This window comes from Nothobranchius furzeri, chromosome 7, assembly GCF_043380555.1.
Source record: "Nothobranchius furzeri strain GRZ-AD chromosome 7, NfurGRZ-RIMD1, whole genome shotgun sequence".
NCBI lineage: Eukaryota > Metazoa > Chordata > Actinopteri > Cyprinodontiformes > Nothobranchiidae > Nothobranchius > Nothobranchius furzeri.
Genome location: NC_091747.1, coordinates 37,036,723 through 37,056,614, shown reverse-complemented (window position 1 = coordinate 37,056,614; position 19,892 = coordinate 37,036,723). Strand labels below are relative to the sequence as shown.

At 40.8% G+C, this 19,892-nt stretch overlaps 2 protein-coding genes across 3 annotated transcripts; both read left to right on the top strand.

The window, feature by feature from the left end:
* The first annotated feature begins 1,721 nt into the window (after positions 1–1,721).
* On the top strand, positions 1,722–12,066 carry LOC107382645 (leukocyte elastase inhibitor). Of its 2 annotated transcripts, XM_015954869.3 has the most exons (10): positions 1,722–1,838; positions 2,344–2,525; positions 6,106–6,198; positions 7,330–7,470; positions 7,719–7,836; positions 8,024–8,166; positions 8,274–8,351; positions 9,837–9,926; positions 10,011–10,191; positions 11,362–12,066. In XM_015954869.3, exons 2-10 carry the CDS (start codon positions 2,349–2,351, stop codon positions 11,586–11,588), a joined length of 1,248 nt encoding a protein of 415 aa, XP_015810355.1. In that variant the 5' UTR covers positions 1,722–1,838; positions 2,344–2,348; the 3' UTR covers positions 11,589–12,066. The 2 variants fall into 2 exon arrangements, with proteins under 2 accessions (XP_015810355.1, XP_015810356.1); XM_015954870.3 differs by lacking the exon at positions 6,106–6,198.
* A 1,662-nt stretch (positions 12,067–13,728) lies between these two features.
* Positions 13,729–19,251, top strand: pigm (phosphatidylinositol glycan anchor biosynthesis, class M). Its single transcript, XM_015954868.3, has 8 exons — positions 13,729–14,064; positions 14,315–14,488; positions 14,601–14,721; positions 14,831–15,080; positions 15,289–15,392; positions 15,497–15,651; positions 15,738–15,839; positions 18,690–19,251. The coding sequence occupies exons 1-8, from the start codon at positions 13,885–13,887 to the stop codon at positions 18,855–18,857; spliced, it is 1,254 nt and encodes a 417-aa protein (XP_015810354.3). The 5' UTR covers positions 13,729–13,884; the 3' UTR covers positions 18,858–19,251.
* The last annotated feature ends 641 nt before the right edge of the window (positions 19,252–19,892 follow it).

The following is a 19,892-nucleotide window of genomic DNA, read 5'->3' as shown; positions in this document are numbered from 1 at the left end:
GAAGAAACAAGTTGAGCATCATTCTCCATCCAGCATCCAGGCTCTAAAGAAGGTTATTCTTGAAGAATGGATAAAGATCGATGTTGCAATATGTCGCCAGTTTGTTTGTTCCATGTGACTTGAAGACAGTTTTGTCCTTAAAACTCACGCTGGTTATACAAAATAATAGATGTAGTACTTTATGTTGCAGGGTTGCTACTAGGGCTGCACGATATTAGGAAAACCTGCGATATGCGATAACAGTGATTAATATTGTGGTGACGATATTTTTTTAATTAAATCTTTATTTGGAATGAACATAAACAAAAGATCTAAATGACACAGGAACAGGGTCATTCCAGTTTTTTGTTCTTTTTTTCCCCTCCTTCCCCCCTCCCCATTTGAATTCAAGATGAGTGGTGGACGGCAAGAGCATCCCACCCTTCATAGAGGAGTATCAAGGAGAGTCCCTTAATGTCTAAACTACTGAAAAGTCACTGCGCTCCAGAGGGGAACCTGTAATAGTTAAAGGGTTAAACACATTTATATGGAACAGGAAACATAACCAAAAACTGAGGGGTTGTCTGTGCTGCTGCCAAAAAAAGAAATGAAATTGCCAGGTTACAAAAAGTTGATTAACAGTCGAATCACATAATGTCCGCTCTAGAGGGGGGAATGAATAAGATCCACTTGTTCCAGATTTCATAGAATTTGGTCTTCCGATTTTTCAACAAATATGTCAGTTTTTCCATCCTAAATAGCTCGTGATGACGATATTACTTGCGATAACTAAAAACTAAACTCAGGAACAAAAATAATCAAAAACAAAGAAATTTTAAAAAGTACTAAATAAATCATTAAAATGAAAAAAGCAAAAGATGTGAGGAAAGGGAAAATAAAACGAACAAGAAAAGGCAATCAGTGTATCCCGGGAAAAGCTGGATCAGCAGATAGAGCAGAATAAAGCTAACTCAGGTGTTTGCTAAGTGCTGTTCGTCTCGGGGCGGGCATCTAACCTATGAGAACCCACCCAATTGGCCAAATGGGTGAAGATCTCTATTTGATTTGTTAAAAAACATCATGCTTCCGTTTGATTGACAGAATGCATTATGTGTAGCAAACATTTGAGCTGACCATTCATTGCAATATTTATCTGTTCTTTGAAATATGCATATTGCGCATGCTGATATCGTGATAACGATATATTTGCGACATATTGCACAGCCCTAGTTGCTAGATACTGTGTCTATAAGGGTTTATATTTATTTATTCGTTAACTTAAAATTTAGGATATAATTTTCAAGTGGGTCTTCCTACATTATAGCCAATAAAAGAAAGATAGCAGAAAAAAGCAAAGCATTAATCACAAATTAAAAGCAACACAAAAAAAATACTTTTTCTGTGGCATGTAAAACATATTTTGCCATATATATACACACAAATACATAAACAAATATATACATATGCATAAAAGTAAGCATTATAAAATTACATTTCAAATGTTCATGGTAATTAGACAGTAGAGCGGAAGCAATTACAATTCTGCATAACAAACATAAACAGACGTACTAAATAAGTGAAAGAAGAACATCCTGACCAAAACGGGAATACACAGGTATAATTAATACACTACACATCATATTAACTCCGAAAGGTATGCATGATAAAATTGTTTTGTCTAAAAATATCAGAAAACCAGAGGTTTGAGCAGATTGAAAGGGCGAAACTTTTTCTCCCTTATCGGCTTCCGTAAACAGACAAATGCGGAAGTCGTTTTCATGAAGAATTTGGGGTGTGTCGACCTCTTCCACAGACAGTAGTTTTCCCAGAAGTGAGGATAACAGCAGACGTGTCTGACAGTGAGTACATTTGTTCGGTTTGTGAGAAAAATTTATAATGTTTTGTTTGTTTTAACCGTTTTTCGTCGCAGCGTTTTATACAGGAAAAGCTGCCATTACTGAACTTTATAAGTTTCTATTAAATGTTGGAGCTTACTGTTAGTTTTCCTGCGTAAGCTAATGATCACAATATTACTTATAAAAATGTACACTAAAACAAGTCACTGCTACGAAATAATAATAATGATTAGTCTCATTTCTCATAGGATTTTATTTAGTAAGTAAAAAAGTAAATACAAAGAAAATTTCCTGAATTAGTATGTTTAATGAAAGCTGAATAAATGTCAAACGTTTTCCCAGTTTGCAAAATGTTACAGCTTTCATATATGAATCATACACAGATGAATGAATTTGTTATTGTGTAATTTAATATTTTTCTATTGGAGCTTGATTAGACATGAAAGCAGTGCTTTGTTTCATAAAGAAGTAAACAATAATTAACGTCCAGCTCTTCTTGTATTTACAGGCACCATGGCATCATCCACCCCTCTGTCCAAGGCCAACACTTCCTTCTCTCTTGCTTTGTTCAAAAAGCTGGGAGAAAAGGACAACTCTTCCAATGTCTTCTTCTCTCCGCTCAGCATCTCCTCAGCTCTGGCTATGGTGATGCTGGGAGCCAGAGGCAACACGGCATCGCAGATGTCAGAGGTAGCGTCCATGCTCAGTAACCGCTGTTCTTGTCTTGTTATTATCACGTTGCTGTCATATCACAATACCATAAACTCTCCATTTTCTCAAATACTCAGTGTTTTATCTAAAACCCTGTAATCCAACACTGAACCTTAAAGGACCGTGAAGGTACTGCGTTGAATCTGATGTAAGGAGAACCCAGGTCAGAGTCCCAGGTGTCAGAAACGCATCTGGCGCAGATTTATCATCTGCTTTGTCTTTCATCGTCCGCAGAAAAGATCAGGTTGGGCTTGTGCTGTGTGGCCATGGTAACATAATAAACAATGCGGAAGTGTAGGGGTAATAAAGCCATCCGTTTGGTAGGGAGAGCTTTATGTGAGATCTCAAAGTTCAACCTGCATGAGCACTCATCAGGAGCTCAGAGACCGTATCTTTCCTTAAAATAACAAATGACTGTTTTCTTTCTCAATAAAGATGTATTTGGCAACTGCTGCATTAAAATGCACAGACCTTTAAAGAGAACATAGAAATGTATGTAGCTGAATTGAATACATTCTAATTATAACAATGTGGTTTTAGTCCAAGAGAGCAGCCAAGCCCCACCTAGTTTAGTCAGTGTTTGTAGATGGAAGGAGATCAGCCTCACCCATAATCTGCCCTGAAATTCAAATGTCTCCAGTTCCACAATAAATCAGTCTTTTGACATTTCTAAAGCAGTATTACGTAATTATTACAACATATGATGACTGTTAAGGAAAGCTAAATAACCGTGCTGTTATGTTTCCCTATGCAGGATTATCGTCCGAGTGTTTCACAGGGTCAGTAATTATCCATGAGTTTGTTGCTCAGAACGTAACCTTTTTTATGTTTAGAAACTGAATTAGTACAAAAAGAAGCTGCAGTTCCCAGCAAACCCCAAAATCCAGATGGCAAGTGCTGCAGAACTGCTCATGAACAAGATCCGAAGCAGGAAAGAAGCCCGTTTAGCAGCATTTATTTATTTAACCTTTATTTAACCAGATGAGTGGATTGAGAACTCATTCTCATTTACAACAATGATCTGGCCAGCAGCAACAGACACATAGTTAGCTTTACACCAAATAACAACGATTAGACATAAAGACAAAGGACTGTTCTCATATATAATATGAACAAGCAATCAAAACAGACTTAAAACAGTCTTAAGTACTCAGAAGCACATCGATCAGAAACTCTTGATTACAATGAATTATGAAGGTAGATAATGGAAAGTAGGTAGTGAACTTCAAGGATTTTTGCATCTCATTCCAGTCGTTGGAAGCAGCAAACTGGAATGAGGAGCGGCCAAAGGAGGTGCGGGAGACCAAAGGAGGTGCTTTGGGAATAACCACAGAGATTAAAGTGACAGCGTGTATTTTTCCTGGCGATAGGGTTCAGTAGATACCTAAATTTGTTGAAAGCAATCAGTGTTTTTGTGTTGGAGTAAGACCTTACCAAAGGATGCCCATTAGGGTCAAAAAGCCCAGAGGCATGCAAACTTTAGCAAAATAACAAGCACATCAGACTCTCTTTCATCACTGGCAATGAGTGAACAGGTTAATTTGTGAAACAATAACATTAACCCTCCCACTGTCTTCATGGGTGACCCCACCAGGAAAGTTGACCATTGAGCTCGACTGATGGTTTATCACTTGAGGGCCATGTGGCAGGGGTGAGGTGGTGCTCACTCCTCACCCCTGCCACGTGGAGTGATGATGAAAAGTTTTGTAACCATTTGTTACAAATCAGTAAATGCATTTTGTCCTCAAGAGCTCCCGTAGAAGGAAACATGGCGTCTAATATGGTGTCGCCCAGAGACTTAAACCCGCTCCATGTATTTTAGACCTGATTTTTATGGTTATATGTTACAAAGCCGCCAATATTTTTCAACAACTGGACATCGGTTAATTAACTTTCAACATTTTGATGGAAATTACCATAAATTAATGGTAAAAACTACACATTGTCTCTTGTTGTTGGAAGTGATGAGTAATGAGCGAAGATGTGATGGTGTTCTATTGATTATTGTTTTGCATATAAATTGATACCAATGTAACAATCTGCAGGAATTGAGCGATGGCAAGTTAACGAGCATTGTTAGTGACAGAATCTTTAAATGGTACTGTTAAACTCTTGAGTATATTCCCGTGTGTTATGCTGTTTTTAGGCCTACAGGGCAAAGTCAGCTGAGTAATGTGGTTTTTAAATGAGTAAAACCTGTCTGTGCTGCAGGAAAAAGTGACTCAGCCTGTGTCAGGAGTAGGGAGAAACGCCTTAGAAAACCCTAACCCTAACTAAAACCACTATGTTTGCTTAACTTTCCTTTAAGGCACCATCACAAAAGGTTGAACTTTAAGCTTTACAGAGACACGGCCCTGAGTCTGATAAGAGAGGAGGGTGGAGTGGAGTCCTCTGGTTGTGAATCACCAGATTTATCTGACATGGTCAGCAGGAATGAACAGTCAGGGTCAGCTCAGTGGGAGCAGCTCTTGATGCTCTTTAACAACTTTTAGTGCCATCACAAAGTGAGACACGAAGTGTTTGAAACAATCATGGTCATCTTCTTCCGTTCCGAAAAGAACTCTAAATATTAGGGGTGTGTATTGGTGAAATTCTGGCGATTCGATACGTATCACGGTGCAGGGGAGACGATACGATATATCACAATACATTGCGATACATTCAGCCAGGTGATATTAGCGATTTTTTTTAGACTGAATTTATTGTAGGAAAATTCAATAAACAGTCCAAACTGATACGTAACATGTTTGACTCATTCACTGCCAGCCATTTCCTGATCAGAAAAGCCCTTCGCTGCCAGCGATTTTCAGCATTTTCACAGTTTTTTTAAGAGTCACGGAATGTCGCGTTCTATGAAGATGTCAACGCTTAAACTACCAAAACAAAGAGGAGACTCGCCTCTTACATCAGGAAAAATCCAATAGTTTTGAGCGTTATCCGTTCTTTCATAATCCATTGTCGAATTGTGATCGGCAGAAGCTTTTCCGGTTCGCACCTCACTTTTTTTTTTACAGCAGTGGCTCTAAACGATCTCCTAACACATGGATTTTCAGCTTTCTGATCACGTGGCGTGTGACGTACGCGGATGGAGATCTGCTTTAGAGCTGAAAGGTTTGTTCTCACGTTGCGGGGGCTCGTTCCGTCGCCCACGCAGTAAAAAATGCAAATGATGACTTCAATTGTCACTGGCAGTTAATGAGTTAACATGAGGTATCTGAACCATAACAGGGATTTACATTTCCATGGTGGAAACAAAGCCCAGTGCACAATGCTGCAAACTAGCGGTTGGCATTTGAATTGCAACAAAAGAAAAGGAAAAACACACAAAAGTTTGCATGTAAATTCTTCCAACAATTCAATACGCAGATTTTGAATGTCGATATAATATCGCAGGAAATATATATCGATATATTGCCCTATCGATATTTTCTTACATCCCTACTAAATATAAAGTTTGAATGATGGACGTCCACAGCTTCTCTCACACATGCCTGGGCTGGAGATCATAACCGAACATAAGTGATGCCCTGTTTACAGCAGCTACAAATTTCACCTCCAGGTCCTCAGGTTCACTGAGACCAACAAGCTGAAGCATGCAGGAGCACAGATGCAGCAGCAGGCCCAGGCCCATCTGCCACAGTTCCTACAGAGGGTAACGTCACTAATACAGGGAGTGGCACTGGTCTTACTAACAGATGACGGCAGGCGTTCAGAGGGTCTCACACAAAGAATATTCTTCCTGACTGTTCTTCACCAGCTTCCCCTGCTTTCTGCAATGTGGTTCTCCTTCTCTTTTATCAGCGTCTGTCTTGGGTCATCAGGAAGTAGGATCAACATTCACCAAACCTTCCACAACATGTGTGTTCCTTTTCTGACTCCACAAAATTGTGGTTTTTATCGCTGACAAATGCAAATGACATTTCAGTGACAAAACGCGTTTCCTCTGACAGAAAATAGGCTTAGCATTCGTCATGCTGAGCCTTAGGAGGCAATGGTTAACGGCCTGTTTATTTGAACGCAGACGGTTTAAGAAAAAGCAAATATGAGCTTTTATGTAGACGTCAGAAAAATCTATATGAATAACAACATGGTGGAGGGCCAACTTGGGGCTTTGTTTTCTGCAAATGTTCCTGAAATAACTTAGAAAATTTGGGTCGTGGATTCTGTTGTTTTTAAATTCCTTTTTGCATTAACCTGGGGTTCATGTTGGACTTTGACTAATTTTCTTTGAAACATGGTGAGTTACACTCCATAAGCATATATAATAACGAGACAAAACCTACTACTATTGCTCAGAAGTCAAGCCGTAGTCTTCCTTTTACAGGCACGGCCATGTTGAATACTTTAAAATGAATGTCTACATAGAAGTGGGGCTAAAAGCCACGCCTACTCACCTGCACACAATCAAAGTGTGTTAGAACAATGTCGATTTGATCATAAAACTGCAAGTTTTAACTATGAGTCAACAGAAGTCTACAAATAAAGTATTTCAGATGTGATTTTAGTTTTTTGGTTAGAAAAGCATCTCTTATGTTGCATGAAAGGGGTGGGGCTTATCAAATGTACTGCAGCCCACCAGTAGAGGGAGACATTACATTCAGACATGTAGGTATTATTTATGCTGATGGTTTGTACCTTGTTTATTTATATTGGATAATTATTTGCTTATTTTTGCCTTAACCAGTGAGCTGACCATCACACCAGTCTGTTCGCCTGTTGGGAGTGGGCTGGCCTGGCCTTTTTCTTGTTCAACCTGTATTATAATACCTTGTTTTATTTGCAGAGCCTGAAAACGCTTGATTTACGTGATGGTGTTCACTCAAGCTTCGCCCACCTACTGAGCGAGCTCAACAGGTCAGACGCTCCATATGCCCTCAGTGTCGCCAACAGGCTGTTCGGAGAGCAGTCCTACCAGTTTGTTCAGGTGTGTAGAAAATTTGCATCGTGTGTGTGTGTGTGTGTGTGTGTGCGCTTTGGCTCACCCTTTGTTAAGCCAGAATGAATGAGGAGTGTCAAAGCCCTGTGAGAATGTCAGCTAGTCGATAAACAACCAGGTCTAGTGGTGGCCGTATTTTAATGCTTCATAAATCTTTCTTGAAAATTCACACAACAGAGGAAAGATGTTTAGTTTTTGAGGTGAATGTCTGTAAACGGGATTATAATTTGTTTCAGGATTACCTGGAAGAGACCAGGAAGTACTACAAGGCAGAGCTGCAGACCATGGACTTCATACACAACACAGAAACAGCAAGGCTCACCATCAACAGCTGGGTGGAGAAGGAGACACAAGGTGGGTCTCACACACACACACACACACACACACACACACACACACACACCTGGCAAACCTCTACCTCTCAGTCCAAAATGATGCTGTTAGAACAGAGAACCTTATTGTTAAAGACTCTTAGAAATTTGCTGTTACAGATTTCTGAGCATCATAGTTTCATGTGGGTCTTTTCATCTTTCTTCCCCAGGTAAAATTAAGGATATTCTGGATCAGGGTGCGGTGAATGGTTTGACCAAGCTGGTGCTGGTCAACGCCATCTACTTTAAAGGAAACTGGAACAAGCAGTTTAATGAGAGCGCCACACGAGACGCTTCATTCAGAATCAACAAGGTACTAATATCAGACTATTAAACCCGTGTTCATAAACAACAGGTAATATTGCTCTCTTTATGCGTCAGCAAATCAGAAATCATCTGTTTGTCTTTCATGTTTTCCAGAATTCATCCAAGCAGGTGAAGATGATGCACCAGAAGTCCAAGTTCCCTCTGACTTACATCTCTGAGGCCGCCTGCCAGGTAACTCGGTTAAGGTTTACCGTGATTGTGTCACATTCATGTGGTTTCACTTAAACACATAACTGAATATCTGAAATGTTCAAGAACAGATCACACTTCTAAAAGCATAAGAAAATCTTATTTGTCTTTTCAAAGTTGGTTTCAAATCTCCAACCAACATAGAAATAAATGGTCATTAATTTGAAAGTGCCAACGGAAGCAATGTCTCCTAATATCTAGTCTCTAAAAACATGACCGATGTAAAGCGTGAACCTGGGGAGTTTTTGTGCTAGTTAACCATAGCTCAGTGGTTTAGTGGTGTGAGTGTCTGCCCCGAGATTGGGAGATTGTGGGTTCAAATCTACAGTCGAGTCACACCAAAGGCGTTAGAAATGGGACCCAATGCCTCCAGCTTGACATTAAGGGGTTAAACCACCAAATAGTTCCAGGGTGCGGTCGTGTCTGGAGCTCACCAATCCCCATGGGGAGGGGTCAAATGAGGAGAAAAAAATGTACTAATGGGACTTTCATCTTTATGGGCTCGACACACGGGAGGCGACATTGCCTCTCCTCCATTCATTTTCAATGAGACATGTGCGACAAAGCGATAATCGCGGGTCTCCCTCCTACCAAGCGAAACGCGGAAAACGTGTGTGTGAAATTTTGCACTCATGCACGTGTCGTGCACAGGCGACACGGCAACGCGATCCCAGAAAGTTGAAATATTTTCAACTTTTCATCGTTGTCGCTCGGACGAGGACCAATCAGCGGAGGTTTCATTCACTGACCAATGAGCGGACAGGATGCTCCGTACATCTCCGAGTAAACATGAAGGAGAAGTTGATTATTATTATGTTTTATAGTAAAATCAGAAGTAAGATTTCACATAACTCTAGCAGCACCTTGTGAAACATCATATCTACTGCTTTATTAACTCTGAACCGCTTAAATAACCTTAATTCCTTCCAACCTGACACAGCCAAACAAAACAACAGAAGTTTCAATTTCGCCATGGAACAGAACGCGCCAACGGCTTTACTGCTGGCTGCTGCCGCGGGTCGCCTCCCGTGTGTCAGGTAATAAAAGCGACAGCGACGAATTTCGCTGATCGCGGTCGTTTCTTGCCTCCCGTGTGTCGAGCCGCCAAGCTGGTCCACTTGGACACTTAAAAAAACATGATTTGTTACAGTCATCATGATTGTCAGCCCAGTCCACTTCAAACCAGCAAAGTCTTGGTTGCTAAGCACGAAACGGTTATTCTGAACGTTGGTTAAGAGCTGTCCGGTGCTCGGTTTGTGTCGTTTCCTTTTGGGAACGCTGTGGCTGGACTCTGGTGGCCTTCAGGAGATCAGGATGATCCTGAATGTGCTATGGAAGAAAGGGAGGAGTTAAGAGTCTTGCTGGGTTTTAGTGAAGTAATCCTGATCAGAGGTTTTCACTGGGATGAGATTATAAAGTCTTGAGTGTATTTAGTTTATTTCTTGATGAGCATGGTGTGTTTGACAGGTCCTGGAGATGCCTTACAAAGGGAAGGAGCTGAGCATGCTTATCTTCTTACCTAATAACATAGAGGACAGTACAACTGGTCTGGAGAAGGTAGGATAAGCACGCATTCCCTCTTGAACCTGAAGTCTGAAAGATGAGAACAAATGAGTGACTGGTTTTGTTTTGGGCACTCAGCTGGAGAGCGTGCTGTCATACGAGAACTTTGTGGAGTGGACTCGCCCGGACATGATGGATGAAGTTGAGGTCCAAGTGGGCCTGCCTCGATTTAAGATGGAGGAGAAGTATGACATGAAGGCCGTCCTGATGAGCATGGGCATGGTGGATGCCTTTGACATGGGAAAGAGCGACTTCTCAGGTAGGACGTGTTCCTGGGTGGTAACCACACACGTTTGTTGAACAGCCATTCCAAACCAGAGGTCTCATTTATCAAGCTTGCTTACACACAAAACAGGGTCGGAAAACTGCGTAAGCAACTTTCCATGCAAACTTTGGGATTTATGAAAGAAAACTTGGTGGAAAAATGTGCTCAACTTTAAGTTGACTAAGGACCTGGCTTATGCACATGTTGGACATGGAGAGCACCTGCAGTGCTGCTGCTGAGAAGATAAAATCATGAAATCCTGCAGCATTATCACTTGTACTGCTTTGTTTTCACACAGAACAAGACACCCCCCCCCCCCACACACACACACACACACATATGCGCGCGCGCACACACACACACACACACATGCGCTCACACACGTGCGTGCACAGCCTGAAGCGCAGACTACGGAATGCAGAATATCAGCAGGGCAACAGATTGAGACAGAATGTCATGCATCTGTGACAGTGTGTGTCCCGTCACTGTGACCTGATTAATCATGCACCCTGCCTACTTTGACAAGGGAGATCGCCATTTGGCTGACTGGTTAGCGCGCGTGACTTTCACCTGGGAGTCTGAGGATCAAATCCCGATTGGACCTTTTTTTTTTTATATCCGCCACAGATCTCTCTGAAGAATTCACAACATTGATGGCTTCAGCAACGCTGTGCCACTCCGTGGATTTTCTCTTATTTGTTTTGCAAAAGCACTTCCTTTCATTTCTCCACCTCACCCACAAGTACCTCAATTTCTGCTTCTGTGAAATTGTGCTTCCTTGATCTGCCTTGATCTACGGTCCCCATGTCATTGGTGGAGCGCTACAACAGCCGGCTTATGTATATGCATGAGATCCACAAGGCACTGTGCATTGACCATTTATGGCAGTAAGTGGGCGTGGTGAGGGCGGGATGTGACCAAAATGCAGCTGAGAAACATTCTCGTTAGTCTCCGATTTATGAAGCGGAGATTGCGTGCAGCTGTGCGTACTCCATGTTTGATAGATCACAAACCTACTTGGCGTAAGTAAATTATTTTTGCTGAGCTTAAGTACGGTTCTAGTAAGGATTCTACGCAATGTTTGATAAATGAGACCCCTGATCCAGAAGGTTTTGTTTTAATCTCATGTGGTGCATTATCACTTAAAGAATCTTGCTGTTACAGGCATGTCTCCTGCCAACGACTTGTTTGTGTCAGAAGTTTACCACAAAGCCTTTGTGGAGGTCAACGAGGAAGGAACTGAGGCTGCCGCTGCCACTGCAGCTGTCATGATGCTGCGTTGTGCCCTACGCCCGGCCGCCTTCATCGCAGACCACCCCTTCCTCTTCTTCATCCGACACAACCCCTCCAACAGTGTTCTGTTTGCTGGTCGTTACTGCTCACCTGAGTGATCAGCACGTCGCTTAGGGCAGGAAGGAGGTTACTGTGTCAGCAATAGAATAACTAGAGGTCGTCTAGACTTCCCTTTTGCTAAACACACCCACGTAAAAGCTGATGAGGAAAACCTGTAGATGGATGTCTCAGAACATCTTGCTTGTACCACTTCTAACATAATCACTGAGTGTATCACGTGCCTTGCTTAAAATGAACACCTGATATCATGTTAGTGGGATTTTATCTATGTCTGTAATGTATGTACGGCCCTATATGCTGCTACCTGATACCCCAGGTTCTGTATTTTCGTTCAATTCATCTACGCATCAGTTCATTTGCCTCTAAAATAGATGAAGTTATTTCCACTGCTGTTTCACCATTAAGAGAATGAAAGATCCGTCACTAAGTGCAAATGACGGGAAGCTTTGCTGGCACTGGGTCTGAGTCCGCGTAACGCCTCCTGCTTTTACACATGGAATAAAAGTGTGTAGTTTGCATGTGTGTCTTCTTTTAAAAGCACCAAAAACGTGATGATTCAACATTGTTACAAAATTTTATTTTCAACCAGTTTTGCTATAAAAATCTGTGTAGTAACATAGTTATACTGCAGGAAATATATCCAGTCAGACACATCCATCTGTCTACAATCTGGATTACATTTAGATAACAGCTGTTTTTATTCAAAGTGGTTTACAGATTAAATCAATGGAACCAAACAAAATCAGCAGTTTTAAGGTTATAGAAGTGAAGAAGGAACAGGAGAACGAATGCATCTTCCTTGGCTGCAGGGGGCTCCTGTAAATATTCAGATTTGAATCTTGTGTCAGACGGTCATGTGAGAGAATGTGTTAGAGGACTTATGCATTTGCATAAAATCAAAAGAATGCTTTTGGGAGGCATCCTGCTCTGGAAAACAAATCTAAGAATATGAACTTAAAATGATTGTTTTTCTATGGATGACCTTTTATTTTATTTGGCATACAAGTGTCCTCTTTGTGTGGCCGTTTGTGTTTTTACAGCTCAGCAAATCTCACTGCGACACAGAGACGACGCAAAAAACTGCTGGATGCTATTAAAGGGACAGTTCACACGAAATGGAAGGGTTATTTATACTACCCTGTTTAACAACATTCAAATCAATTCAATGTTTGCCCTTTTTTGTCACTGAAGTAAATATTTATGGGGAAAAAAAGAATATTTTTTCTCCTTAAAAAGGAAGTTTATAGTGTTAATTGGACTATTGTGGTCCCAGAATGCATCACTCATCAGAGTGCTTAGTCAACCACATTGACTTATTTTTCAGATTTACTGTGTTAAACGTGTCTTTTGGAGTAATAGCTCCATTAGTAGTTTAGACATTTTACCTGGACCAAATGTGTCTAATTCTGTGCTTTTTATGACAACATCTGGTGCCAGAAATGAGGAAAACCTATCTTTTAGTTTTGTATTATTCTACACATGAAAGAAAATTGGTTTAATTTTTAATCTTTTTTATCTCAATTATTAGAAAAAGAATTCGGGTCAGAAATTTGTATTTTAAATCAATTGCTTGATTTTCTTTAGCATGTTTTTTAAAAAAATCCAGAAACCTAAACAAACACGGGCCAGGATCGTGAGTCTATATGAAGGATGTGTTAAACTGAGAATAAGAAGTGATAAGGGATTAAATCTGCTTCTTTCCTTTTCATATTCATGTTCTGATTTTTACTATATTTAGTTACAACCATTTTTCATTTTGCCAGACTTCACAACCTTTTCTACCTGTACCTAGTGACAAAAGAGAAGAAGGAAATTTTAGATGTTGAAAAGCTAACAGAAGCCAAAACAGGCTGTTTTCCGGATTTTTGGTGGCGGACTAGAAGAGAACTGTGTAGTCAGTTGTAAGAGCCAGACTGGAATCACGTGAACCTTTTCTGTATAATACTTTTCAAACACCAAAGCAAATATTGGAGGGACACTTTTTTATGTTAAAAGGCAGATAATAAATAAAAAAAACTATTTCATAAAATAAAAAGAGCCAAATAAAGCCTGTAAAACCTGCTTCTTCTCAAAAGCTTGTGATGTAGTAGTTCCTTTCTTCCAGCAGGTGGCAGGAATGACACATGATCATTTGAAGTGCCGCTACAAACCAAAGAAGAAGACAATGTTTTCCTCTGCACTTCCGGGTTGTCACATTTGAAGCAGTCTGGTCACTTATTAAAGGTCATTCACAAAAATGCTCGATGAAAACACTTTTAAAAGTGTCATGCGTTCAAGAAAAGCGGACATGATTCACATAGAACTGAACATTTGAGTTAAACTGCAGCTAATCTGATGGAGATGGGGAGACTTTTGTCCAAGCTTACAGAAAAACACGTCCTCCTGTTCACGACGTCCTTTCTAATCCGGCTGGTTCTGGTCGCTTATGGAGACTACCAGGACAGGAACATGGTGGTGAAGTTCACCGACATCGACTATCACGTGTTTACAGATGCTGCCAGGTTCATCACTCAGGTATGTCGCAGTGCTCGCTGTGCATTATGGGGGGAAACTGAGCTGCAGTTTTATCTACTTGTTACAAAACCTTTAAGTAAAGCGGTGGGCAAGACACGGAAATATAAATGAATTCATTTATTTATAAATATCATTGTAAGGAAAACAGTTTTCTGTGCAAACATGCCTAAAGTGTTATTTATAGTTTTACAGATTTATGAGAGGTACACATGTTTTCTAAACTCACATTAACTTGTGAGCGTTTTCACAGGGCGAGTCTCCGTACAACCGCTCTACCTACCGCTACACTCCTCTTCTGGCCTGGCTTCTCACCTCAAACATCTACCTAACCCTGGTGTTTGGTAAGATGCTCTTCATCTTGTGTGATGCGCTGTCAGGAGTGCTCATCTACAAAATCCTTTGCATGCAAGGTCTAGACTGCAAGGTATGTCAGTCTGAGCTAGACCTTTTTGTTTCTTGAACAAATTTAGTAGGAAATGCAGGTTTTTTTACATACCAGAATGAAAAAATGTGTTTTTGTTTGCATTTTTCTTCAGAGTGCAAGCAAAATTTCATCTTTGTGGCTTTTAAACCCTCTTCCTATGGGTGTGTCCAGTCGAGGGAATGCCGAGTCCATCCTGTCTGCTCTGGTGCTCGGGACGTTGCTCTGTATGGAAGGTAAAGAGGGGATGCCCTCCTTAGAAAGGGAACTCTTGAGACTTTTTAGTTTCTGATCTTCCTTTTTAAGCTTCAGTGCACCGATACCTTTCTTTGTTTGTTCTTCCAGCCAAGCATCTGGCATGTGCAGCTGTGCTTTATGGCTTGTCTGTCCATATGAAGATCTATCCTGTTACATATGCCCTGCCCATCGCTCTGGCTCTGCGAGCACCAGAGGGCAGAAGAGAGGAAGGCAGACAAAAGCAAACATGGAAGAAGTGGGTCACCTTTATTGGAAGTTTCCTCAACTATGAGCTGATCCTCTTTGTGAGTGTGGCCGGAGCGGTCTTTTTCACACTCAAAGGACTCTTCTACTACATGTAAGCACCAAAACACACACACTTACGCACAGGATGGTTTCCTGTGGCAGCACTTTTAAACTCTCTCCGAACGATCAGTTTTAGGCTTTAAGATTTTCACCTCGTGACATATTTAACTTTAAAACAGACACAATTTCTTTAAAAGTAAACATTTTAGCTTCTTTTATCTCTGAACTTCTAAGTGTGATCACCTCTGCTGAAACCTCAGGTATGGCTGGCAGTTTCTTCATGAGACATACTTCTACCATCTGACCAGAAGAGACATCAGACACAACTTCTCCCCCTACTTCTACATGCTCTACCTCACTGCAGGTATCTACTAATTCAGCATATCAAATCCACCAGATTAAGACAACAAAACAGGTGTTTTATATCGATGTTTTGTAGTTTTCCACATATTTTTATTGTTTTTGCAGACAGCAGGGGGAGCCAGTGGCTTGGCCTGGCAGCCTTTCTGCCTCAGCTCATCCTGCTGTTAGTAGCATCATGGGCCTTCCATCGTCACCTGGCCTTCGCCTGTTTCCTTAATACAGCCATTTTTGTTTCCTTCAACAAAGTCTGCACTTCACAGGTACTAAAGGTCTAGGCAGAGATCATATAAGAATTTATGGAAACAGACTAAGCGCTAAGCAATTGTTTATATATATTTTTTTTCAGTACTTTCTGTGGTATCTTTGCTTACTTCCTCTGGTCATCCCACACCTGAGTCTGTCTGGGAAACGGGGTTCAGGCCTGCTGCTCCTCTGGTTTGCTGGACAGGTAATTCAGTTTTTTTCATTAATTCTATTCTCATAATCTTGTTGGCTTAACCAGCAGGATTTTAGTAGATTTTATTTTCTTTGCTTCTTAATGTTAGGAAATTTCTCAGGCAAGCCCCATCTTATAAATGTGAATATGTAGCCTAGCCATCAGTGTTGGGAGTAATGCGGTACAAATGTAATTAATTACTGTAATGCATTGTTTTTTGCTGTAATGTGGTAAAGAAAATGGTAATATTTACTCGGTACAATTGTCAGTAACGCGGTAATTACAATGCATTTTAAAACCCAGAATCAAGACGTGGGTTTCCTAAAAATTCAAATTGTGGGAAACCTGAAAAAAGATCCAGTATCCACATATATGACGTCATTTATGGACTCAGCTTTGCGGGCATTCTATGAGCAGAGAGAACGCAGCGGTAATGGCTCAAATACTCCAGCTGCATCCTGCGCGTGTGGCCGCTGTTATATTCACAAAATCGCTCCACCAAAACAACGTAATTCGTTTGTGATCGTTTATGTCAGCCCATATTCTCTGGTACTTCACGTACTTTTCAGCTGAGTTCATAATCTGTGCCCCGGTGATTTCAATTCGTTGCTGCTGGAGCGCAGCGCATATTAAGCTTTTTATTTTTTATTTTTTATTTTTTTTGCGTTCGGTAGATCCCTTTGGCTGATTAGTTAGAAAGTAGGAAATCTAGGAAACAGTTTTTCTGGAAGACGGAGAAAACATGCAGCATGCAGGAAGGTTAGAGAGAGAAAGGGCAGGAAATTATTCACATAAAACCAAGAAAACAAAACAAAGTGCTTGAAAAGAAAAAAAAGTAGGTAGATTTATCCCCAATTCACATTTTTACCAGTGAAAAGCAACAATATATAAGCTTTTAATATTTATACATGTGATAGAATCAGATCACCCCAGAAGTCAGTCCCACATCCAGGGCCGTATCAAGGCATTTGGGGACCAAGGCAAATGTAGGCTTGGAGCCCCCATCACCAGCAGTCCTAGCTCAGACACCACATCACTTTCCACATATATGTCATGAGCTCACTGAGCGTCACATTACAGATTCATACTGAAGTTGTTTTGGTGAAAGTAACTTAAAGTTATTCAAAAGTAGTGTAATGCCTTACATTTTAAAATCAGTAATATTGTAATGTAATGAATTACTTTAAAATGAGGGTAACAAGTAATAAATAATGCATTACAGTTTTGAAGTAACTTGCCCAACACTGCTAGCCATAAACAGAGCTCCGTCGTCTTCAAAATGTCTTCACGTGCCAACAAACAAATACATAATTTTTCTAAATAAACTTCAGTACTGTCACCATCTTAGTTGTTCCACTCTGTTGCATCTAGGGTTGTCACGGTGTGGAAATTTAACCTCACGGTTATTGTGACCAGAATTGTCACGGTTTTGGGTGTTATCGCAGTATTTTTTAAAACGTGCTACATTTTCAGACAACTAAATAAATCCTGTATATCAGGAAAATATTGTCCTCAGTTTGTGTCTAAATTTTGCCTAAAATTTATTATTTTGTAATGATGTTGTTTATTTGTTTACATTTTCCCCTTTAGTCTTTAAAATACCAATATTTGTCCATAACTTCTTATTTTATGTCTGTTTGATGTCATAATTTAAAAATATTAGATCAGATGATACTCAGTACTCAAGTAGCCTTCTAATCAGATACTTTTTTACCCTTACTTGAGTACTAAACCCTATATCAGGAAAATATTGTCCTCGGTTTGTGTCCTTCCAGTGAGCTTTGCAGATGTGGGAAAATGTCATCAGGCAGTAATCATTGTTAAATTCATAATTATTCTCGGAGAGAGACCAACTCTTATCTGCCCCTGGGAGCCCCGTAATGCATAGCGTCATTTCAACATGGGGGTGTCCGTGACACGGTTTATATGCAGGTAGCGGCGCTGCGGCTACTTTATATAGCGACCCGTTGCATTCTCCCTCAACCCAAATCCTCGGATCACGCATTTTAGCTAAAACGCTAACGTTAGCTTGCCTTGCGTTGACTGCAGAGTTGTGGGTGATGGTCACGCAGATGTGTCATGAGATTTGAAGCGTTGCTGCCTTTCACAGACACTTTTTCTGCACGTGCTGCAAACAGGATAGCCGTCTTCTATCAACTGTCCCTCGGCATTCTTCAAATATCCAAAAGATGCCCGTACTTCCCACTTTGTCTTCTTTGAGGGATAATAAATGTCCTGAGCGCTGCCATCTCCTCCTTTGGCCATTATTTCAGCTTTAGCTTCAAGAAAGTTTTGGTCGTAAACAACAAAGTGCGCATGTGCCGCCGGCAACTTCAGCAGATGATACGGTGGCTGGTAAGGGTCACCGCGCCTACACCGCAGCCACGGTAGTCCACCGAGATAATATAGTTTTTAAAAAACAAGACGGTTATTATTTTTGTCAACTTGTTTTTTTTACCGGGGTTTACCGCTACACCGGTTACCTTGACAACCCTAGTTGCATCATCCCACCCACCAAACCGATGGAGCTCTGTTAGTTGCGAGACACAAGACTGCTGCGGCTCTAATAAAGCGTGGCAGGGCTAAATCATTTTAGCCTCAGCTACCTTCTGTCTTGATTTCTAGGCTAGGTCTCAGGTTCAGATCTGGCTGGGATCAGTTTTAAAAGATAGAAAATAGCTGGAAATGTTGTAGAACTGTAATTTGGGTGCACTGAGACCCTAAGACTGTTTGGTGTTAGGGCCAGGGCTATTTAACCTAATCTATCATGCTTTAAGTGTTGTGGCTCATCAACACAAAGTAGTAGTTAGAGCTGGTTTTGGGTGCCTGTCCTGTACCGAGCCATGTTTTATCCCCCTGCAGGGTATCTGGTTGGCTCCGGCCTACTTCCTGGAGTTTGAAGACTACAACACATTCTTCCTGATCTGGATGGCGGGATTATTGTTCTTAGTCATCAACTGCTTCATCCTGGTTCAGATCATAAGCCACTACAGACACACACCGCCTGCACAGAGACTTAAAACAGAGTGACTCTAGTTTTCTCACTGCTGCTTGTTCGGCTTTCATTGTGAAACTCCAGCAGATTACAGATGCATCAACTCAAAAGCTCTCTCTTTTACTCACTTTCTCCTTTCAGTTTTTAGACTTCCTGCTCCGTAATCTAAAGAGATGAGTTGTAAAGTAAATTGTGGGGGATTATATTTAAGCCGTTTGGATTAAATGTTTGTCCAGTCAGACCACCGGTAACTTCTCTTGTGCTACTCTCTTGAGACTTTCAGTTTGTTTTTAACTTTAATAAACTTGCTGTAAGTCAGAGAAAGTCCCCAGATGGGTTTGTTTAGATGTTCTGGTTCTGCTACAAGCTTCATCAGTTTTCCTGTGCTGTTTTATTATCAAATGATTAAAAACCTTTTGTCTTCTTTTATGGTTTTAGAACTCCTAAAGTATGGGTTCTTACACCGTTTTACCTTCATTTGACATCAGCGTGGTCATTTAATTATAACTGTTTAGCAGGAAAGGTTCACCAAGCAGAGTTCAAGGAAATCTGGGATTTTAATCTGCAAAAAAGTGGGATACTTACACATGCTCGTATTTCAACGGTTACATTTAAAGCATCTTTAAAATGTAAACTGTTGATGAGGCACGACTACGTTTAAAACCTTTGTCAAATAGCAACAATTAGTGATTTGTTAACTTATCACTAATTCTAAAGTAAGACCTCCCGTCCACCTGCAGTACCTGGTCGTGACCAGTAGATGGAGGTATAATCCAGCAGAACCAACAGAATGAGCTACTAGCCTTTTGTAACCTCACAGATTAATCAGTCAACTGGAGCATGAATCTGACCCAAACAGCTGCCAGTGGTTCCCTAATCTCACCCTCTCTGCTAATCTCACGCTGAAACCATCAGAGTGTCCTGTTTGGTTCTGGAGGTTCTGATTGTGTTTGTTGGTCTTGCGTCTTAGAGACTGACACCAGAACCAGAGCATGCTGTATGTGAATGCATGAGATGCACAGTGGGGCAGAGTTGGAGGGGTTTTCCTACGACATTTCTCGTGTGCTCCA